We start from the raw sequence: 24,605 nt of genomic DNA, 5'->3' as shown, positions 1-24,605 counted from the left end.
GGGTGTCAAATTCGCCTCTCGTAGACGTTTCGCTGGTGTAGCACATTTTGGCAGAGCACCGGTTTTGTCCTACTCTCGTCTCGTCTCATCCTGTCTTTCCTGTTCATTTTGCTTTTGCTGCTCATTTTGTGAAATATCGACAGTGCTGTCATGCTTATTAATATTCCTCTCGGGTTCAAATTGAAAGGGTTGAACAGATGACAGGTTTACGTCGCTACAGTCATACTCTGGAAGCCGGGCAGCGTAACCATGTGACGTCACCGCCCTGTGATGTCAACAACAATAGCGACCTACTATTAAGCTAATTTTACAAATTGTATAAAAACTAAAAACATCAAGAAGGGGTTTCAATATCAAATTATTGAACTCATAATAACGTTCATCTTTTAAGAACTACAAGTCTTTCCGTCCGTGGATCCCTATAAGTAAATCATTAGATAACACTTACTCATGGCATTGTGCAATTTATGTCCAAAGATGACTGGGCAACAATAGCAGAATCGCCAGTAGCCATGGTTGTTGTTGTTGTTGTTTAAGACAGCGTGCCCTCGAAGGAGGAAGCAGAAATGCAGAGGAAACTACGACTGCTTAGATAAACTAAAACGGTGCGGTTTTGAAAATCGAACGTACCGATTTGAACGTTTTTAACATCGTTACAACCAGAAAAGTTTTGGTTTGTTTTGGTTCAAAATCAATGAATCAAACTGCCTTAGTTGGAAGTGCTAAGTGTAATAAAGCACTGCCCCCACGAATCAAAACTGAAACCCCACTATCTTTTTAAGTATCAATTCTTTGTATTTTTCATATCCATTGTAGTAGTAGTTGGTTAGCCTTTTTTTATTTAATCATATTTTTTAATTTTTAGAGAATTTTTTGGTTTCATTTTTTTTTTTATTTTGGAGGTTTGAATAGTATTTAATTCCTTTTGCTTTTGTTGAAAGAGGCATTTATATTGTTTCATCTTTGTTAATAAGCTCACATTGGACTCTGTTGACAGCAGATGGTTTTTTTGTTTAGCTTTTTTTTTCTTTTTCTGGCCGGCTCGCGTGTCTCTCCCTCTGCCTCGGCTTTATTATTTATTGATATAATTATTTATTTTTCCATCCTTTCTCCATCTGCCGGGCCGCTCCCGGCTCCACCATCTGCCGCGCCGGCTCGCTGGCATCCGAACGTTCGCTGCAACTTTTAACAATCTCGAGCTCTGTTTGTCTGTCTCTAGTCATTGTTTGGATTCTATCATGCTTTAATGGTCAAAACTGTCAGGAAGTTCTGTACTGTGAACAGTTAGAATGTTGTATGTACAGTTTGATGTAGCTTTCGTAGGCTCTTCACTTGAAGGAGAAGCGACTCTTCGATGTGAAAATCCCACCAGTAAAGCAAATTATGTAAAAAATGTAGGGCTGTCAAACGATTAAAATTTTTAATCGAGTTAATTACAGCTTAAAAATTAATTAATCGTAATTAATCGCAATTAATCGCAATTCAAACCATCTAAAAAATATGCCATATTTTTCTGTAAATTATATATATATTCTGTAAAATAAATTGTTGGAATGGAAAGATAAGACACAAGATGGATATATACATTCAACATACGGTACATAAGGACTGTAGTGGGCATTTCACTCTACTGTCATTTAAATCTGTCTATGCTGTCCTCACTCCGACGCGTCTGCTTTTTCCAAAGCTAGACAGCTAGTGAACGACGCCTTAATAATCAGACTTCTTCCTTTTTCATCTGATTTATTAATAAAATAGCCTCAAACCATTGTCCTCTTTAGACTGTCGTAAAACTACAAAAAAAAGTACACAAGCATTGCATTAGCAACAACGTTAGCTTAGCACGCTGTACAGGTTCAGTAAACATAAACAAAAAGCGTCTCATACAAAAAATATAACATTTTGCTTACTAACATAATATGTACATTCTTTACAATCTTTACAACAACCATACTTGCGGACAAATCTTGTCCAAGGATCATATAAGCACATTACAACGCAGGCGTCAGCCCGAGACGTCGTGCAGCCATATTGAACTGGCAAGTAAACAATAAACCATGTCGCAAAGCGACCACAAGAGTTCGCTGTTAGACAGCACAAAAAGCCTTGCTGTAAAACTTACCAAAAGGCAGAATACTGTCTGAGCGGGACATGTGCGTTAATTGCGTCAAATATTCTAACGTGATTAATTTAAAAAATTAATTACCGCGCGTTAACGCGATAATTTTGACCGCCCTAAAAAAAATGATGTCAATCGTTTGTGGCGGTTTGTGCTGTAAAGTTTTATTTGCGGTACTATAATTTTTTTTTTTTTTTTTTTTAAAACCTGTCCTGTTCAGCTGTTTGACACAGAGAATGGAAGTCTAAGTGCCCGGATTCTGAACAGTTTTAATGTTTCACATTGAGAGTCTGACATACTCCCATTGTGATCATTCAAAATACCTTTTTATTATGACAAAGCAGCGAACAGGAAGGGATTATGGGGGGACAGAAGAAAAGAAATACAAGAGAAGAAGGAAAAGAAACACATACACAAACAACAACTAGAAATACATTGAATGGTACTATAATTTTAGTAGTGCTGCAATGATTAATCAATTAACTCAAGTAATTCGAATCAAATTTTGCTCCTTCGAGGATTCGTTTAATTACAGTGCCGTTGTAATGGTTTGTTTTGAAAGTGTTTGCATTTAGTTTTATGGATTTGGGTGGATACACTGACCTCTAGTGGCAAATGTGAATACGACATAACTCCTATAATATGCTGAATCCAGCTGCTCCCTGTTAAGACCAACTTAAGGTGTAGCACTGCAACAATGAAATAATTACCTCGAGTAATTCGCTTAGAAAAAAAGGTTCGAATCAAGTTTTGCTGCTTTGAGTATTCGTTTGAATCGCGTTGTAATGGTGTGTTTTGAAAGTGCATTTTGTATTGATTTGGGTGGATACACTGACTTCTAGTGGCAACAGTGAATATGCCATAACTCATTTAACATTGCTGAATCCAGCTGCTGTCTGTTAAGACTAACATAAGGTAAGTTTTTGTTTGAGTGTGTAAAAGCTCTCGCATACTCTACACTTCCGGCGCCAAAATAAAAGCATGACTCACCAAACAACAGTCAACATAAAAGAAATTAAAACAAGAAACGCAGGCACCAAAAAGTCGAAATCGCGTAAGTCGGGACCGTTATAGCCCGGGGACTACCTGTATTATGAAAAAATATTTTGACAGATACATTTCCAATAGTTCTTTCTACAATTAGTTTGTCCATTAATCTATACCTGTTTTTATATTTATTTATTCGAGTTTATAAGAGATGTTTCTGAGTCTAGAAAATTCAGGCACTTCTCGACCTATTATTTTCTATTTGTGTGATTCAATGCTGTAGGCATTTCAAAGAAGTTCAGTGTTTGCATTATTCAATTATTTTACACCAACTTTTACTGCAAATGAATATTTGCTCCAAAAATAGGTTATCGGCCCCTCTACTACTAATCAGTACCATTCCTGAAAAACCAGTGTTGTTCAATCTCTTGTGCAGAGCGATGCCAGCGGCGGCACACGTGACCTGAGGGAACATACTTTTTTACTGTACTAGAATAAACTGTAATTGCAAATTCACTCAGTGGGTGGCAGTGGCACTCTCATTTTCAGAGTGTGCGCAGTATTTCTGAACCAAACGAGAGTACACAGCACAGATGCACTGAAGATATGAAGAGTTAAGACGTGGAAATATGATTAAGCATATGTAGCGTTTGTCTTTTGACTTTGACTTTTAATGCAGTGGGAGACGAGGAAAGACCAGTCTGTTTATTTTGTCTAAAAATGCAGCGGACAGCAGGAAGACAAATCAATTAAGACGTCACTTAAAGCCATTAGACCCCAATCACATTGATAAGCCGCTTGATTGTTTTACATAAAAAATGTGCTGAATATTGCCAACAATCGTCCCACTTTTTCACATTGTTACATCAGTAAACCAGCGAGCACTGTTCGCATCATGTAAGGTGGCATACCAAGTTGCTCAGCGCAAAATAACACCACCAAGCAAAGTAGGTGATCCAGCTTGCAGCAAAAATAAGTGTCCCTCTGTCCAATGATACTTAATTAATTAATTAATTTTTATTTCATTCAAGTTGTTTGGCATATTGTCCTCATGAGTTAATGTCGCTAATCAATTTGAATTATTATTTATTGATTTGACTCAGTTTTATTTTTCGGTATCAAATGGTCAATAAATGTACCTTCTGTGTATTTTTATAGTTAGATGTCAAGTTAGATGTTGATGTCAATAATTATACAATGCTCATGGGTGCTGAAGCCCATAAAATCAGTCACACCCAAGCGCCAGCAGAGGGCGACAAAACTCCAAAAAACACAATTAACAAGTGGACATTGCACTGTGCTGTCATTTTAACCTGTTTGAGTGGGGCATGTGCGTTAATTGTGTCAAATATTTTAACGTGATTAATTTTAAAAATTGATTACCGCCCGTTAACGCGATAATTTTGCCCAACCCTAAAAATTTTTTAATAAAGTTATACTTTATGTAAGTTGACCTAGATTACTTTTTTCTTCAATATTAAAAATGACAAATGTTATGCAGAGGTGTACTGATAAAAATAGTAACTTTATAGACAACTGATATCTCATTGATATTTACAGTGGCTGCACAAAGTTGGGGGGATACAAAACGTTTACGTCTTCCTTGGGGTGGGGCAGAACAGTAACTAATAGAAAAGCACTGACTTAAGCTATAAAAAAATGCTAAAATGTTGGTGATACTCTGATATATTATGAAAAAGGGTATTATGATGGATACATTCCCTATACCATGTATTTAAATAAGCATAAACTTATCAAAACCTTGTTTGTGTTGATAATGGCATCAGGGTAAAAAAAAATATATATATATGATTAAAATAAAATCCATAAAACCGTAGCAGCACAAATGACAGTTTTTACAGCACAAAGGTAGCACCATCAATTGACACTGTTTCTAGCCAGTGTAGATAAAAATGGAGGGGCTGCTTGACTAAGGGTGTAATGGTACATGTATTTGTATTGAACTGTTTCGGTACGTGGTGCTCGGTTCGGAACGGAGGCGTACTGAACGAGTTTCTGACGTAATGTAACCCTTACTTTTTGAGGCTGTGAGTCCATCGGGTTACAGTTTCTTTGTGTAGGTTATATTTACTCCGTCTTCTCTACTATAATGAGGACCAACACGGTACGACAGTATAACCCAGAAACGTCAACGGCACGACAACGTGGCCGCCGCAAGAACGCAGTGAAGCGCGGGCGTTAAAGTCAATCAGCCCATGCACACCAGTCGCAGTGCGGCCACATGTTAGACGCAAAAGAACGGCAGAGTTTATTATTTGATGCGAGATGCGACCCTTCTGCGTCAATACTACTACCGGAGGATCGGGCAGACCGGAAGTCACTCGTGTAAAAATACGGTGGATCCAGTCGATTTTCAAACTAATATGCAATCGTAACCCACTTTTTGAGTCCATCAGATCTCTTGAGTGGTAGATCGGGGCACAGTTGACTTGTCTTTGTTGATTTACTGCTGTCTTCTCTGCTATAATAATAACCAACACGGCCCGTGTTCAATACAAAACCCTCCTACCACAACAAAACAAGTAGGAACTAATATTCACATAGGAACTAAAGTTATACAACATAAAATATACAATATAAATGAATACTACATCACATTTGTAAAATATAAATACAAATCAAACAATAGCCCATTTGAATAAAATAATTTTAAATGAGCTAAAACACCTGTAATAAAATAAGAATAATACACAGATCCTGCTTACACAAATAAATTTATTAATTTCTGTGTGGCGCCTTAACTTCAGAAAATCCACCAATAAAGCTTTCGAAAACCGTTCATAAGAAAGGAAAAAAATGATTAATTGAGGCATTTCATTTGTAAAATACATGTTAAAATCTTTGTCATCGGGATTGCTTTTCTCTTGAGCACAGGACTTTTTTTCTTCTTTCTCTCAGAAAGAAAGCTGACCAATACGCGGGGTCTGAAAGGCAAATTGATGGATTATCTTTAAATACCCCCTACTTTTTGAGCAGGATTCTAGTTTTGTATAGTCTAATGTTCCTATTGTTGAAAGCACAAAGGTGTGTAATAAACAACTAGCACATTTATATTATGCATTTTGTTTTCTTACTGTACCGAAAATGAACTGAACCGTGACCTCAAAACCGAGGTACGTACCGAACCGAGATTTTTGTGTAACGTTACACCCCTATGGTTGACCCTTAGATTGAGCCATAAAAGAAATGTAAATATTTTAAAAACCAGAGCAGCACGGACAAAACTTTTGACAGCATAAACGTAGCATAATCGATTGGCATCATTTTTATATAACTTCACAGAGAAGAAAAGTCCCCAAGCAAGAAAATGTGAAGAGCCCTGATTGGTTAAGGAGGTCGCTCGCCTGCCAGGACCACGACGACGCAATTAGCCGCTAAGCTCGTTAGAGACGATTAGGGCAGATGTTCCCACAGTGCTTAAACGCTACTCGGCAACATGACTGTTCATGCGCTTTTGCTTTGATTTCCAAGTTGATATATTTAGAAAAGGGCAAGTCTATGGGAATATGTACTCGTGGTTTCATTTTTATTGTGTTCAATGCTAACGCACGTACAGTATTTGTCATTTAGAGCAGTAGTCCCCAACCTTTTTTGCAGCATGGACCAGTATTATGTGGTTCTGTTTTTAATGAACTGGCAATGTGTGGCAGAAAAATACAGTAGAAATAAACGACGGGTGCAGGGAAAATGTAATTCACCAGAGGCTGAATCAACTTTTTTTTTAACAGTGGTCTCTCCTAAAACTTGACAGCAAATGTCTTTTGGTCGCAAGCATAGTACGTTCTTCTCCAATCGTGAAAGCCTTCTTGGCTTTAGCATTACGGTTCGCCACGAGGTAGGATGCTCTCAGTGCATTTCTTTTTGTTGATGTGGTAGCACTCGGTAATTGTTTCTGTCCTTTGTGTTCGCGTTTTTTTGTTTCAAAAATTATAAAGCTTATCAATTATTCCAGGGTACTTTTACACCTCATGCCGAAGCAGCTTTGAAGGCTTCATTGCCTCGTTTGCGAACTTTTGGCCACATATTATGCAGAGTGGACTTGGCGTAGGCTCCTATTCTGACATGCCAGGTGGCGTTTTACCTGTTAAAAGCTGTCCAAAGACATCTGTTTTTCAGTCATCTTCGCTAGCATGTGGGCTTATTATTTCCGGGAACAAATCTGATGCGCCGATGTCATAGCGCACATAGATATATATAAAAAAAAATAATAATAGATGCTCGCTCCAATTGATTTCTATGACAACATCCTATCCAATTTTATGATTAGATCTACTGACTAATCCGAGTAATACAACCGGAAGTACCACGTCCGCCATTGCTGAGGTGTGTCGCCAACAGCACACATGCAGCTGCAGGGAGCTTCCAATACTGTTTACATTAGCTCCTTTCACACACACCTGAACACTATTGTTAGATTTGAAGCTAGGTTTATGTATACCTAGCTTCTCAAGGAATACAAAACCTAGTTTCTGAGAGTTATCGCTATCAACGATTCCACGAACTGTACTAATTTTTGCGAGTCGCCGCTTGAAGGAAACAGTTGCAAAACCTACTTCGGCACACCTTTACGAGTTACCGCTTGAAGGAATTTAACCTATTTTACACACACATTCATACAGCAAAAGCTAAACCTACCTCCCGCTTGTTCTTCTGCTGTAGTTCGGAAACGTGTCAATCCTTGGATGCCAACAAACCAGAAAAATCACCTCAGTAAAAAATTGAAAATTGATGGTGATAAATTTTGCTGGCTGGTGTCGTCCAGATATGTTGCGTCCCGGCTCGAAAGGACCAGGAAAATGTTAGATTTGATGCTAGGTTTATGTACGCCTAGCTTGGCTAAAAAGAACACGCAAGATGTCGATGTAGCTTTTGTGGAGGTTGGTAGTTGCTCCCCTCAGCTGCTGTGATAGCAATCTTATTTATTAAGGGGGCAAACAATAGGATGGGAAGGTTCAGGAAAGCAACATAGAATAGAATATATGGACTACATGGGGGCTACATGGCCCAGGACAAAGGAAAGGCTAACTAGACAGAAGTTATCCTATCTGGTGACTAACTCTAATAAGGAAAGCATAAATGTTAACTTTATGCACAACAATTCCAACAACTGTTTAAATCCCAGGATTTAGACGGTTAGCCCTTATGTGTGAAAGAAATTTCCTGAAGTCAACTGACACAAAGATGAAGCAGACATTTACCGAGTCGCGTCTTAGTATAATGTTCGGGACTTTCCCGGGAAGTGGTATGTGTGAAGGCAGGCATTAAACCCCGAGTCACAGCACAAAGGTGGATGATTAAAATATCATGGCAAGCCGATCGTCATTTCCTCTTTCTTCACAATAAGACGAAAAGTGGTAAACATCATAGTTATCAACATGGCAAATTGGAAATAGCAAAATTAAACTGAAAACATAACAAAATTAAATTGCTAATGGATTGTAAAGCTGATGAGGAGAGTCCATTGTCCATATTTGGAAATGTGTGGTTTATTTTGTTGCCGATGCCAACCAATAATGACGTAATATCCGGGTTATAAAATCGCCCCAGCGGCAACATGGGAAAAGTCTGTGAATGTGTCCAACACGCGTTATTCCCGGATATTTTGCATGTCTGAAAGCCATGACACGATAAAATCTCGTGTCACATTACACAGGAATTTACTGGGATATTAATCTGAAAGGGGCTATTGACTGACGCTGGGCTGCTACTGAGGTGTGTAAACACCCCAGTAATGGCGGCCACCATTAAAAGGCGACGTCCACATATCTCAGACTAGTCAATAGAGTAGGCGGGCAGATTGGTGTGTCAAGAGGCACAGGCCATAATGCGGTCGTTAATAAATTATTTATTATTTCTGTGCGGCCAGGTAGCATATGCGCAATGGACCTGTATCGGTGGTTGAGGACCATTGCTTTAGATCGTGTTTTTTAATGAGAAGATTTACATGAAACTGGGAGGAGCATGGTGTTGAGTGCTGTGCTGCCATCTGGAGGCACCTATGCTATGCACAGTTGATAACCCTTTTGGGTGGGATTATTTGTCAATTTACACACAAATGGTGATGAATTACCAGATATACCAATCATTTGCTGCCATATTCTCCCAGTCGAAATGGACTGGACATTTAGCGCTGTCAACGGCAGCCAATGAGTACCCTATAGACAAGTTTACTGAGCAAAATATAGGCGGCGCCATCTTGGAAAATTTCTGCTTAGAACTTCCGGTTTAGAAAAAAAACTCATGAGTTGCGGTTGAAGTTAGTAGTGTGTTGACAAAGTTAAAACAGCAAAATCAAGCCAGAGGAAGCCACGGCATCTCCAAAAATGGATTCAGCACGACATAGACGAGACGTAGATGAGATTGTATGATTGTTCTTATCACTTCGTTGATTATTCGGGGACAAAATTATAACAACCTGTCAGCCTGTGTTGAAGTGAGGTATAGATTGATACGCCGGCCACTTGAGTGACCAGAATGAGGTGGAATTACAAATTACATTTGCCGAATGCAGAAGGGCTGACACGGATATTGTTCTTACATGGAAATACTACAAGGTATGTACATATAAACAAAAATACTACTGTACATCATTCTTTTTTTTTAAATTGCAGATATTGATGACAATAAAACATTTGGACAACATGATTCCATTTGTTTTATTTAAAACAATCAGTGCTTGTGCAAAACAGGTCAATAAATCACAATTTATAGAATTATTAGGAAAAAATAGCACAGTAGAATGTGATATCAGTCAGCAGAGCCTCACCAAACTTTGACCCGACATTACGCAGACCCTCGGCGTCCTACAGACGGGCTTTCTCCTGCTGTCTTCGGTAATTCCAGCTCCAATAGTTTATCTTAAAGTTTCTGCAGTTAAAAAGCTTGTAGTTAGATCTCGTCTGTCCCAGCCCCTCTGCCGCCCCGGGTGGAACGCACGTAGTCTCGATATTCTAGTATATCCATCAACATACAGTAAGTGTTACTGTGAGGCACATCAACTTGTCTTCCCTTGCTTAACAGCGTTTTCCACCTGTAAACAAACTAACAAAAAAACTTGTAATACTTGCATTTATGCGTTAAAGTAATTGTGGCATGCTACACACACTGATTAGCAACAGGCTAGCAGCAGATACAGTAGTTGTAGTAAATAATATTAAAGATCATCATAATTACAATCACAATCATCATCGTTTTAACTAGGGATGTCCCGATCCAGGTTGTTGCACTTCCGATCCGATACTGATATTGTTTTGCACTTCCGATCCGATACCGATACTGGCCGATACCGACCTATCTGAGCATGTGTTAAAGCCTCCTGACTTAGTTGTCAGACTCATGTTGAAAAAGGTTTTAGTACCCTTGATAACAACTAGCCAGCTGAATTAGGTGAGTTTGAATAACACACAACGGTTGGTAACAAGAAACTGACCTGTTTATTCAGTGACAAACACAAAACATTATAAATAACAAACAGAAATGGCATAGTCAGTCAATAAAACGTGCAAATAATATTGTAAACTGTCAGTGGAAAATCCCACAAACTTCCCAAGCTATTTGATGCTTTTAATGTTGCGTGCATTAGTTACAAAAATTGTATAAAAAGCCTCTCAGGTTTAAATAAATGACTATTTCAGTATCAATTTAACATTTTAAAACAGTAAATAAAATACTCAAGTCCCCGTTCTGTATCAGCAGCTTTAAACTACATTCAATTCATTTAATTTTGCGAATCAACTGTTAAAGTTGTTAAAATTGCTCCCTTTATTCCATAATTTCCCTTCTGTCTACTTACGACATGTGAAAGTTTTAAAACTGTTTTGAAGATAGATTCAAGTCAAGATTTTGCCGATTTAGGAGTATTTTATATAAAAAGTTAATTAGGTTCGCTTGGAAGGTTCACAACAGCCTACTAGGGAAGTTTTCTGCTTTAAGATGGCGGCTGTTTACTAACGCATCTGGTTTTCAATACTTCAATGTTGCTAACGCAGTCGAATCTGTCATGTAGCATCTGGTTCTATATACCTATGATATCGATTATCTCCAGTAAAACGACGTTGACGTAGTTTGTTGCGGCTGTCAGCAGCAGTCAGGTATTCTTGTGTTTTTTTATCCAGCGGCATGAGTTGAGCTAAAGCCGTCAGTTGAGCAATGGCATTACCCGGTTCTAAGACATGTTTACTTTCGGGACGCAATGCGGTCAGTTTCTCATTGCATCCCAAAGACCCCGCTGTGTATTAGTTCCGCTTTACTTGACATATTTCAATAATCGGAATTTGGATGTTTGTGAATCGTTCTCGAATCTTCAGTGGCCGAATCGCGTGTTGGATGGTGTGTCTTAACTCACGTGAGATAATGGCTCGTCATCCAGAATGAATTCTTCGGCAATGAGTCTTGTTATTCCCTGGGCTTTGGGACTGTCGAGTGCCAGTTTGTCATGCATAGCAAAAGTTTCTGCCAGTGTTAGTTGCGTAGGACCTTTCTTTTTGTCTTCGGTTTTCTTAACATACTCCTCATATTGTTTGTGGTGGTATTTCGCTAAATGCTTGAATAGGTTGGTTGCATTAAAACTTCTTACAGCTTTACCACTACCCTTGACTTTATTGTGGCATATGTTGCTCTCTGCCTCTTCGTCTTTGTCGTCCTTTAAGGTGAAATGATCCCACACAGCTGACATTTTTACCGATAAAGTCTCTCGGTAAATTGGGAGACTGTGATGTAAATGTAGTGTGTTGAAGGTGTGCCATAAAATGCGGACCGGATTTTAGGGAAACCGAAGCAAAAACTGGAATGGATTATGTAAACCGGTGCGCTGGAAAACCCGGAGCAGAGTTTTTTAAAAAACTGGATCAGAAGTCTGGATCGGAATTTTTCCGTGTTCCGATCCGATACCGATGCGCATTTTTTTGCCCATATCGGCGTCCGATCCGATCCAAATATCGGATCGGGACATCTTTAGTTTTAACAATATCAAAGGCAACAAGTCATTTCATGCGCAAGATTATTTTTTATTTTTTGAGCACCGGACACATGAAAATACAGGAATAGGAAGAACCTAGCGGCAACATGGCTACAAAAACAACCGGTCTTTGTGGTGGCACGAGCTTGGTTCCACATCTGTCTTCATGAACATGTTGTCCTCCCCTGTCGTGATGATGGCAGATGGATGCAGTATTTCCAAATTGTCATTTTTAAGGGATTTTGATGAGTAATGTTACTCCAGCTCCACTTTTGTTTTGGATGGAGATATTTTAAAACAGAAGTTGCTTGCAGACATAAGGAAGTTAAAGTTCCTGTGACACGAAAAACCATGTTTATTTCATAATACATGCGGTATTTTATGCTCCTGAATGAAATGGACCACTTTGTTGTGTGAAGAAGCGATCGATATAGTTATTAAGTGTTTTTAATCCCGCGCTACGAAAATGACAGACTTCCAGCTTCGGTCTTGCATTGAGGAAGAGGGCGCTGTGACGTGTATGGGAGAAGGAGTCCTCTTCACTATACAGCCGTACTGTTGTATGAGGAGGACTAAGGATTCAGCTGATTTTGCGGATTAATACGTTTTTTTTTCGCATCACGCAAGCCAAACGACTGCAGAAAAATCTTGCTGTACGAGGAAGAGGCGTGTCTGCCTTTTTGGGGTTTCAAAAGGTTCCCATTCACCGGTGGATATTAGCTAAAGCAAGCCCTACTACTGTGGGACCATGGGACTTACGAGGAAATGAGTAAACATCGTGTTTTGTATTATGTCAAATACTAGGATCATTTTAATATGTAGGTGGCTTGCATTTTGTGGCTGACATGCTCCTTGTCCCCTCGGCCGACAACCGGCAGCTTGTCGCACATCCCCCCCGCCGGGAGAGCACTATACCCGGCTTATTGCCCTCTTCATGTGCCCGATGTTCTGTCAAATTTTCCGACGATCAGAAATTGCAACTTTGTGTTAAAAATAGCCGCGAATACAGCGATTACAAAGTAAACACTACACACTTTCTTTAAATAGAAGACTACTTACGTTTGATCATGGATGGGCATATAAAAAGCTCTACCCATACTGTACACATTAGCTGCACATGTTAGCTGCACAACAGCTGCAGCCGCTCTCGTATGACTCTTGCTTTTTACGTCTTCGCCGTATAGTAAAGCATTATTTTACCATATTCGCGGTCATTGTCCAGCTGATTCCCCGGCGAGCTCTCCTGTCCGTAGAGCAAAGGAACGAGCTGTAAATTGCTCGCCGTCGGGTGGGTGCCGATCGGCGAAGACAATTGACAGCCCAGTCCTCATGTGAAACCTTCCGGGCTAGTTATGTGTGATTTTCCGCTTCGGAGACTTTGAAACATCACTCCGTTCGGGTTAGCATGTCGGCTAGCTGTCACCCCTCTTGGTTTGTTTACATTCTCCGAAGCCGAGGAAGGGAAATGACATAAGCCCGATTTAGGTGGCATAAAATATCGTTCGGGAGGTGCGACAGTAGGTGAAGTTGACAGTTTTGACAATTATGGAGTAATTTTGCTATGTCGTCCTGACTAAATGCATTTTTATTATTTCATATTCCATTTAGCACAAGACTGTTATTTGTCATGACTTTGCATTTTATTTAGCTATTGGGGAAAAATACTTGGATAAAATATCCTGTAAAAATATTGGAGTAGAGAGACTGAAACAATGACATTTTGCGGCTTTCTTCGTCGCGTTTTCCTCGTTGTGAATAACTCCCCCTCAATGGGCTGAATAGTAAAACCGATGAGCCCAGTCTACCGCTGACGTCATCCACCTGTTGGGGACGCTAAAGCCCTATAATGGTAGGCGTGGCTAACCAGCAGATTAAAAGACTAATTTCTCGTCATCTGCGCTTTGCTAAATTGTTGTATGTCTTCGAATAGTCCAAAATATGATTCTAATTCACTTCAATCAATGCTATTTAAGACATTTTATTTTTTGTCGTACGCACTTTAAATCACTTTTGAGTGGTTCCAGCCAAAATGGATTGGACGTTGCATGCCTTCAAAGGTAGTGAAATACAAGCATTCACAGATAGTCCTTACGGTTTAACTGAATTAGAGGTTGTCATTAGAAGCCAAAGCATTAATTTCGGGTCATTTCCTTGTAATTTTAGGGTACTTATAGGCAGTGTTGTTAATCTTGCTTTAAAAAAGAACGTTAGTAACTCAGTTACCTCATTGTAAGAGTAATTGGGTACTTCACTGTATTTGTCCTGGAGCCACTAAGCTGAGAATCTCCACCAAATGACACTTTGCTCAGTGATGTCTCTGCGGTGTTTGCTGTAGCCTGGTTACCACGCACGCACACACAAGACTGGACTGTAAAATAGTGCTGACGTTGCCTGCTGGACACACACACACATTTTCTCCTTGTCACAGTGGGGCATAAGGCTGGCAATTAAAGCAAGGATGACATCTTTCACTGTGCATTCATCATGTGGCTTCGCTACAAGGTGACTCTCTTTACACACATACAGTGGACTTTGGCAGATGTCAGGGGTGGCGCTGTGCCCGCTAAAGTCCCCCACCCCCTTAGCCCTTCAGGCTTCATTTGCATGGCGTCCAGCCTGTTAACGAGCTTACGTCACACATTTACGGGCCCTGGAGCACACGCACTAAGGCACAAAAATAGAGCGCCACTCAGATGACAGCGGGGGTCCGCTGACCTAAGCCAAGACACGCACGTCCCATGAGGAACACTTGATGTCTGCTGATTCGAGCACTGCATCTTTTCTTTTTTTTAAACATGGTTTTTGCTGTTTATGCATAAGACCTTCCGCTGTGAGTTAACTAGTTTGTCATGAGTAAACGTTAGAGGTGGGAATCTTTGGCCACCTAACGATTCGATTACGATTCAGAGGCTCCGTTTCGATTATAAATCGATTATTGATGCACCACAAACCCCTCCCTTTTTTTTTTAAGTATCAAGTTAACCGTTAAAAACAGTAAATAAAATACTCAAGTCCCCTTTCTGCATCGGCAGCTTTAAACTACATTCAATTAATTGAATGATGTGAATCAACAGTTAAAGTTGTTAAAATTGCTCCCGTTATTCCATAATTTCCCTTCTACTTTCGACGTGAAAGGTTTAAAACTGTTTCATTACTTAAAAATAGATTCAAGTCAAGATTTTGCAGATTTTATTATTTTTTTTTTTTAGATAAAAATTAATTAGGTTCGCTACAACAGAGCCTTCTAGAGAAGTCTACTGCTTTAAGATGGCGCCTGTTTACTAGCGCGGGAAAGTCTGTCATTTCGCATATAGTTCTTAGTACAGTGCCTTGCAAAAGTATTCGGCCCCCTTGAATCTTGCAACCTTTCGCCACATTTCAGGGTTCAAACATAAAGATATGAAATTTAATTTTTTTGTCAAGAATCAACAACAAGTGGGACACAATCGTGAAGTGGAACAACATTTATTGGATAATTTAAACTTTTTTAACAAATAAAAAACTGAAAAGTGGGGCGTGCAATATTATTCGGCCCCTTTACTTTCAGTGCAGCAAACTCACTCCAGAAGTTCAGTGAGGATCTCTGAATGATCCAATGTTGTCCTAAATGACCGATGATGATAAATAGAATCCACCTGTTTGTAATCAAGTCTCCGTATAAATGCACCTGCTCTGTGATAGTCTCAGTGTTCTGTTTAAAGTACAGAGAGCATTATGAAAACCAAGGAACACACCAGGCAGGTCCGAGATACTGTTGTGGAGAAGTTTAAAGCCGGATTTGGATACAAAAAGATTTCCCAAGCTTTAAACATCTCAAGGAGCACTGTGCAAGCCATCATATTGAAATGGAAGGAGCATCAGACCACTGCAAATCTACCAAGACCCGGCCGTCCTTCCAAACTTTCTTCTCAAACAAGGAGAAAACTGATCAGAGATGCAGCCAAGAGGCCCATGATCACTCTGGATGAACTGCAGAGATCTACAGCTGAGGTGGGAGAGTCTGTCCATAGGACAACAATCAGTCGTACACTGCACAAATCTGGCCTTTATGGAAGAGTGGCAAGAAGAAAGCCATTTCTCAAAGATATCCATAAAAAGTCTCGTTTAAAGTTTGCCACAAGCCACCTGGGAGACACACCAAACATGTGGAAGAAGGTGCTCTGGTCAGATGAAACCAAAATTGAACTTTTTGGCCACAATGCAAAACGATATGTTTGGCATAAAAGCAACACAGCTCGTCACCCTGAACACACCATCCCCACTGTCAAACATGGTGGTGGCAGCATCATAGTTTGGGCCTGCTTTTCTTCAGCAGGGACAGGGAAGATGGTTAAAATTGACGGGAAGATGGATGCAGCCAAATACAGGAACATTCTGGAAGAAAACCTGTTGGTATCTGCACAAGACCTGAGACTGGGACGGAGATTTATCTTCCAACAGGACAATGATCCAGAACATAAAGCCAAATATACAATGGAATGGTTAAAAAATAAACTTATCCAGGTGTTAGAATGGCCAATTCAAAGTCCAGACCTGAATCCAATCGAGAATCTGTGAAAAGAGCTGAAGACTGCTGTTCACAAACACTCTCCATCCAACCTCACTGAGCTCGAGCTGTTTTGCAAGGAAGAATGGGCAAGAATGTCAGTCTCTCGATGTGCAAAACTGATAGAAACATACCCCAAGCGACTTGCAGCTGTAACTGGAGCAAAAGGTGGCGCTACAAAGTATTAACGCAAGGGGGGCCGAATAATATTGCACGCCCCACTTTTCAGTTTTTTATTTGTTAAAAAAGTTTAAATTATCCAATAAATTTTGTTCCACTTCACGATTGTGTCCCACTTGTTGTTGATTCTTGACAAAAAATTAAAATTTTATATCTTTATGTTTGAAGCCTGAAATGTGGCGAAAGGTTGCAAGGTTCAAGGGGGCCGAATACTTTTGCAAGGCACTGTATATGTGATATCTACCATAGCCGTATGTTTGTAGCAACTAGCAACTGGGCGCTGTTTGTAGCGGCTGACGGCCGCAGTCAGGTAATGTTTTTTTTTTTTTTTTTTTTTTTTTTTTTATCTAGCGCCATGAGTTGAACATGATATTTACTCTCGGTCCGTTCCTCATTGTGTCCTGAAGACCGCGCTGACTGTGTTTTATTTCCCCTTTCCCAGCTATAATTCAATAATCGGAATTTGGATGTTTGTGAATCGTTCTCGAATCTTCCACGGCCGAATCGCGAATAATCTGAGAATTTTTTCGCACGCCTCTGGTAAACGTCCATATCATTTGAACTGGAAGGGTTAACATTTTATTTATATTAGTATTTACATGTTTCAAAATATTTGATGTTCTAATGATAACATGCATTTATAGGGTTTTATGTCCACTTATTGATATCATATACAGTATAGACAAAAGAAATGTATGTAAAAAATAGAGAGGTGTGACCGCTGCGGTTTTTCACTTGACGTGGTTATGATCCCCATTAACAGGGATTAGAGAGGGATCACTGTAAACCTTTTCAAATGATTAGAATTAATTTCTTTTATATACACAGTGGGGCAAATAAGTATTTAGTCAACCACTAATTGTGCAAGTTCTCCCACTTGAAAATATTAGAGAGGCCTGTAATTGTCAACATGGGTAAACCTCAACCATGAGAGAGAACGTGGAGAAAAAAAAAACAAAACAGAAAATCACATTGATTTTTAAAGAATTTGTTTGCAAATCATGCTGGAAAATAAGTATTTGGTCAATACCAAAAGTTCATCTCAATACTTTGTTATGTACCCTTTGTTGGCAATAACGGAGGCCAAACGTTTTCTGTAACTCTTCACAAGCTTTTCACACGCTGTTGCTGGTATTTTGGCCCATTCCACCATGCAGATCTCCTCTAGAGCAGTGATGTTTTGGGGCTATCATTGGGCAACACGGACTTTCAACTCCCTCCACAGATTTTCTATGGGGCTGAGATCTGGAAACTAGCTAGGCCACTCCAGGACCTGGAAATGCTTCTTACGAAGCCACTCCTTTGTTGCCCTGGCTGTGTGTTAGGGATCATTGTCATGCTGAAAGAACCAGCCACGTCTCATCTTCAATGCCCTTGCTGAGGGAAGAAGATTTTCACTTAAAATCTCCCAATACATGGCCCCATTCATTCTTTCCTTTACACAGATCAGTCGTCCTGGTCCCTTTGCAGAAAAACAGCCCCAAAGCATGATGTTTCCACCCCCACGCTTCACAGTGGGTATAGTGTTCTTTGGATGCTATTCAATATTCTTTCTCCTCCAAACACGAGAACCTATGTTTCTACCAAAATGTTCTATTTTGGTTTCATATGACCATAACGCATTCTCCCAGTCCTCTTCTGGATCATCCAAATGCTCTTTAGCGAACCACAGACGTGGACTGGACGTGGACTTTCTTCAGCAGGGAGACATGTGCAGGATTTGAGTCCCTGGCGGCGCATTGTGTTACTGATAGTAGCCTTTGTTACTGTGATCCCAGCTCTCTGTAGGTCATCCACTAGGTCCCCCCGTGTGGTTCTCGGATTTTTGCTCACCGTTCTTATCATTTTGACGCCACGGGGTGAGATGTTGCATGGAGCTCCAGATCGAGGGAGATTATCAGGGGTCTTGTATGTCTTCCATTTTCTAATAATTGCTCCCACAGTTGATTTCTTTACACCAAGTGTTTTACCTATTGCAGATTCAGTCTTCCCAGCCTGGTGCAGGTCTACAATTTTGTCTCTGGTGTCCTTCGACAGCTCTTTGGTCTTGGCCATAGTGGAGTTTGGAGTGTGACTGGCTGAGGTTGTGGACAGGTGTCTTTTATAAGGATAATGAGTTAAAACAGGTGCCATTAATACAGGTAATGAGTGGAGCCTTGTTAGACCTCGTTAGAAGTTAGACCTCTTTGACAGCCAGAAATCTTGCTTGTTTGTAGGTGACCAAATATTTATTTTCCACTCTTAATTTTGAAATTATTCAAAAATCAAACAATGTGATTTTCTGCTTTTTTCCCCCCACATTATGTCTCTCGTGGTTAAGGTTTACCCATGTTGACAATTACAGGCCTGTCTAATCTTTTCAAGTAGGAGAACTTGCACAATTGGTGGTTCACTAAATACTTATTTGCCCCACTGTATACAGGGTTTATGCAGGTCATTAAAGAGCATTAGAAGTCATTAGATGGATTTTGATGTTCCTGATGACTTCATCAATAAATTGTATGAATCCTTGCCGAAGCCCATGGAAGTCATACAAAATATTAAATTTGGATCTCACAGCACCACTACTTAATTCGCTTATGTAACATATTTTTGTATTTGAAGTACATTTTTTGTTCAATTTATACACTACTTTCTGTCGGCGAAAATTTGACCTTTTATGTCTTTATTAAATGATAAATCTTTTTTCAGTGAAACAAATATATTTTTGTACATTCAACATCATTTTAGAGGGTCTCAGCTTTCATCTGAGCCAGTTCTGAAACCAATTGAATAATTAAAAGTCAGATTATTAGCTATTGTTTCTACAAAATGGATAAGCGACAAGACTTTTGTCAGGGACTGTATATGAAAATGTTACGCATTGTGAACATGAAAGAAACGATGTCCCATTTCTCATCGCTGTTGAAAAACTGGCATTCTTCTTATGTTCTAGTCCCCCAAACCGCTTTTTTAGCTTGTCATCGTCATGAAAAAAATTGTTCGTCCACGAAATATTTTCGTTATCGTCATTGTTAACAAAAACAATGTAGATTCACGCAGTTTTGAGTCGCCAGGTGAATATGACTATTTGTGTCCATGTCATTGTCATGCAGCGGGTGAGAACTGCCACGACTTCCATCCGATGTTCTTTACGCACGACCGATCCTTCGAGGAGTTCTTCTGCATCTGCATCCAGCTGCTCAACAAGACTTGGAAGGAGATGAGAGCCACCAGCGAAGACTTCAATAAGGTGAATGTCGTGCATCGGTGCTTTTTAAACAAATAAACGTGAACCATTTTTGTTTAAAGCAGCCATTTGCTACTCGGAGTAGCCACCTTGTTCTATTGTATTATCGAGTAGCTGTTTCATTCACAATACAAAAGAGGAATTGAATACATTTCATTGTCTACACCATGACTGTCAGGCATGCATTTTAACAGCCGATGCTAGACCAGGCAGCCGCTCCGTTGCTATAGCGACCCTCCTCCAATTACAACGACGATGTTAGACGCCGTTCAGGCCCGCGCGCTGTATTGTATTGTTACCGTGTTTGCGCGAGCGTCTTCATCCTCCCTCTTTCCATCTCCTGTATGATGTAGCGACTCCCTTCCTCCCCCGCCCCCCCTTCACACACATACATCATGTGATCCTCTGGCCTCATCTCAATTGGTGTGTGTGGCGGTGGCGTGCATCCAATCAGGGCTCTTAAGCCCGTAGATCAACATAAGGTTGATGCTTTTGCTGAGAGAAAGAGAGAGAGGGGAAGGGAAAGGAAACGAGGCAGGTACAGCGTTGGAAATTTTCCTACTTCCGAAGGAATACAATCAGAGACTAAAACGATACAGGAGCCACCTCCGCCGGTGCGATTCGCACGAGCCGTCAGCCGCCATCAGCTAGACGGCCATCTGCCTCCCACCCCACCCGCGCTCCCTCCCTCCTTCCTTCCCCATCGCCCGTCCGAGCTGCGGAGGATTCCGGATTCGGTCGCGCACAGGCTCGCCACCATGGAGCTGACATGTGAGTAGAAAGCACGCATGAGGCGGAGGAAGCGGGGGAGGGGGTCAATCAGCCGCGCCTGACAGGGAGAGGAAGCGTTTGTGTTACCTGAAGGAGGAGGAAGATGGAGGTTGATCATTTCGTCGACCCAAATTGCAATATAATCTGCTGGATTAGCACTGTTGTGTGCGTGGAGGGGGTAGACTTTGTTATGAATGGGATTAAGGCACACACACATAAGGACGCGCTTGTCACCTCAGGAATTCTGTGGTGGCGCTCCACGTTTCATCCGTCCGCTGATGTTTTTATCCAGAGCCGGGAGGGAGGGGGTCAACAAGGGATTAGCGTGATCCCTCAGCGCCGACTCCATACTTTCTATTTCCATGCGCGCTTTCCTTCTGATCCGATGCTCAGCAGAGTCTTCTCTTGATTTAGGATTTGCGGTTATTCCCAAATATTCCTAGTTATAAACAATTCTAGACTAGCACAATTTTGAAATGACAACTCTTTTCAATTGTTGAACCTTAAAAAGCTTTGCGGTTTGGGAATACTATCTCAATATATGATGGTTACAGAGTATAACATCTAGGGGTGGGAACCTCTTGGGACCTCACAATTTGCGATACAAACCTCACGATAACGATGATCTCACGATATGGCGATCCAACGATTATCGATACGTTCATTGGTAAGGAAATCATTCCACAAAACAACTAATAAAAAGAAAAAACAAGCTGCTGTGAATATGAATGAGTTTATCACTGAGCCGCTGCCATCCCTCCCGCTCCAAACGGATTGGACGTCTGTGGCGTTCAACGGCAACCAATGAGTTGAGTTTGGGGGCATGTCAGGTCATTTGCTTTTGATTTTTAGGCACTCCCTGTTGATATTGAGGAATTTCAGGGTCACTTCCGGTTGATTTTGGCGTATTTATGGGTCGCTTCCTGTTGATTTTGGGCTACGGGAACAGGGGGTGACCCGTAAATCTCCCCGAATGAATAGGCAGTGACGCAAACTCAACAGGAAGTGACCCGTAAATGCCCTAAAATGAACAAAAAGTGACTTGTAAATTCCCCCAAAATCAGAGAGACTGGCTGCGAATACACTGGTTTCGGATGAATGAACATTAATTCGCCTCTCCCAGTCTAAATGGACTGGGCATCTCGTGCCGTCAATGGCAGCCATAGAGTTAGCAGATGGACACCATGGTTACTGGTAGCAACTTGTTGGTTCCTTATTCTTAAACAATGACACCTTTTTAAAAACGATATCTGGATTCTTGGCAGATGCATATCGATAACCTTTTGGGATACAAAGTATCACGATAACTCACCATTTCGATAGTTTGTCACACCCCTAATAACATCAGTGTTGTTTTCATCGACGATGACGATAATATTTTTTCAACGAAAACTTTTTTTGACGAGATGATATTGAGCTAACAACTAAGCTTGAGAACGATACACCGATACGACCGGATATCCGGTTTTACAGGTGAGAGATGCAGCTGTATCGATAGTAAAGTTACCATTCGACAGTAATTAGCCATTAAATATTCAATAAACCGATAGTAGAGATAGAACTCGGCCATCGCGAGCACAAGAATCAGCTTCTAATGCCTAGTTCAATGCATTGCTTAATGTGAAAATTTAGCTTTTCCTTCACATGCTGCGCTTGTGTCATTCACCACACAGCGCACTTAGATTGAGACCGCACGCATGATATAATATGGACTAGGGCTGCAGCTATCGAATATTTTAGTAATCGAGTAATCGACTGAAAATTCTATCGATTAATCGAGTAATCGGATAAAACAAATATATTTTTAGGTGAAGAGCAATTATACATATACATGAGAAAACAAGACATTTCATCTAATCTTGAACCATTTTCAGTCAATCAATGTCTTTATTTTCGTTGTATATTGTTGAAAACAGCCAACAATTGCATCTCAGGTGTAACTAGAATTTAAAAAAAAGACTAATTCACTGCTTTCACTCAAAAAACTTTTAGATCTTATTAATATATATATATATATATTACCTAAAAATGCCGTTACGCTTGATAACACAAATCACTTAAAAGTTAGGATTTTTTCCCCACGTGTTTCAATTGAATTTCTCTTTGCGTCAAGCCATTTTTAAGTTCTAGTTAAGTTTTAAGTTAGTCTAAACTGTAAGTCCTGATAGGATTTTGAGTTTTTGCAGTGTTCAAAATAAATGTATGATACAGGCTGTATTGGAGCACATTAGGGACCAGTGCTTCTTGGTGTTTTATCCAGCAATGACTACTAAGCTAAAATTGATAGTTAGCATGATTAAGTTTTTATTTTACACCCTCATCACTCCACAATGCTATGTTATGTTAAAGCCTGTATGTAAGACACGTTAGCCACGCATCGACAGTGGTCATAATTAATTGAAACCTAGCCCTCCGCAGGGCTAACGTTCCGTGAGCTAGTAGCGACAGTAACGTTAATCTTATTTATTAGCGCTTAGCGCTCTTTATTAGCGCTCTTTGTTAGCGCTTAGCGCTGTACTGCTTTAAGATGGCGGCTGTTTACAAACGCTGCCCAGACGCGGCCGAGTCTGTCATTTCGCATCTAGTTCAACATACATGTGATCTCTATGAGACGCGCCAGACGCTGCCTGTTACCAATGTAGCATTGTGCGGGCTAGTATTTAGCAACGTCGGCGTCGTTTGTGGCGGCTGTCGGCTGTGGTAAGTTTTTTTTTTTTCCCTTCTTCCTCTCCGCACGTGACAGCGCGTTGTCCCGCATTAAAAGTAGTCCTAGCAAAACGTGATGCTTAGAGCTGTCAAAATAAACGATTACTCGAGGTGAATAAAATTACTCGGATCAGTTTTTAAACTCGAGTTACTCGAGTTGCTCGAGTACTCGTTTCAGCTCTAATATGGACAAGCACAACTCACGGTCGGGGTTGCCTCAGAAGAACCGCTACTAGTCGCCGTCATTACCCGATCGTCACGGGCGTGTCATAACAACACGAGAGCTAACAAAATCACTGTAACGCACGCTCCGCTAAAACAATGGACAGTTTGAGCACTGACGCCAGCGACGTGCAGCGATTCAACGCACCCAGGAAAACAAAAGTCGGACTTTGAAGTGATGCAGGCAGCCAGATCTGTTCGCATGGGACAGAGCTAGTGTGAAGTATGGAGCGGTACAGAGATCGTGAGTTTCTAACCCTGAAAAATAACCTACTACAATGTTGGAAAGGGCAGCACAACCCTCTGGAGATTTTTTTTTTCCACGAAACGGTCTACTTAAACATGAACATGTGGATTAGTTGATCTCCCTCAAGAAAAAATCTTCCCTTCAAAAAAGATATGGACAGTGATGAGGAGTAAACAATGTGGAAACACAGGCATAAGTGAAAGACTTTGCTGTGTATAAGGTTAAAGTAATGATTATTGACCTGTCTGTCTAAAATGCCATATTTTTATTCCCCCAATTATACCAGTGGTAAAGCATAATTTATTATTTATTTATGATTACATTGCAGGTTAAATTTTTTAGAGCTGCTGCATATAATTAATATTTTTTGTTTGTAAGATGCTTACGTTGAAAGTTTGCACTTAAATTACTTACCTCTTGTGTTCAAAACACCAGGAAATACAGTAATTGAATTACTGCACTTTATTGTTGTCACTGGAGTTTTATTATCAATCCCATCCAACAAAATGACGGTCATATGGTAAGCCTTAATTTTTTTTTCATAAAAAAATAAAACAACATTGGTATGAAATTTTGTTGTTTAATTTTGCTATTAGAAATGTGGTCTTTTTTTTATATGTT

At 40.2% G+C, this 24,605-nt stretch overlaps 1 protein-coding gene across 10 annotated transcripts in view; it reads left to right on the top strand.

Annotated features, from left to right (window-relative positions):
* The window catches only part of elmo1 (engulfment and cell motility 1 (ced-12 homolog, C. elegans)), a 201,678-nt gene that overhangs the window by 146,265 nt on the left and 30,808 nt on the right, over positions 1–24,605 (top strand). For 9 of the 10 annotated variants that reach the window (XM_057827714.1, XM_057827712.1, XM_057827710.1 and 6 more), the window contains one exon: positions 19,905–20,041. In XM_057827714.1, the coding sequence (XP_057683697.1) occupies positions 19,905–20,041 (137 nt within the window). Of the gene's footprint in view, positions 1–19,904; positions 20,042–20,524; positions 20,810–24,605 lie in introns of those variants that run through there. The other variant, XM_057827718.1, reaches the window with a different exon arrangement.

Source organism: Corythoichthys intestinalis, chromosome 22 (assembly GCF_030265065.1).
Source record: "Corythoichthys intestinalis isolate RoL2023-P3 chromosome 22, ASM3026506v1, whole genome shotgun sequence".
Taxonomy (NCBI): Eukaryota; Metazoa; Chordata; class Actinopteri; order Syngnathiformes; family Syngnathidae; genus Corythoichthys; species Corythoichthys intestinalis.
The sequence above is the reverse complement of the archived record's forward strand: the minus strand, read 5'-3'. Positions and strand labels throughout refer to the sequence as shown.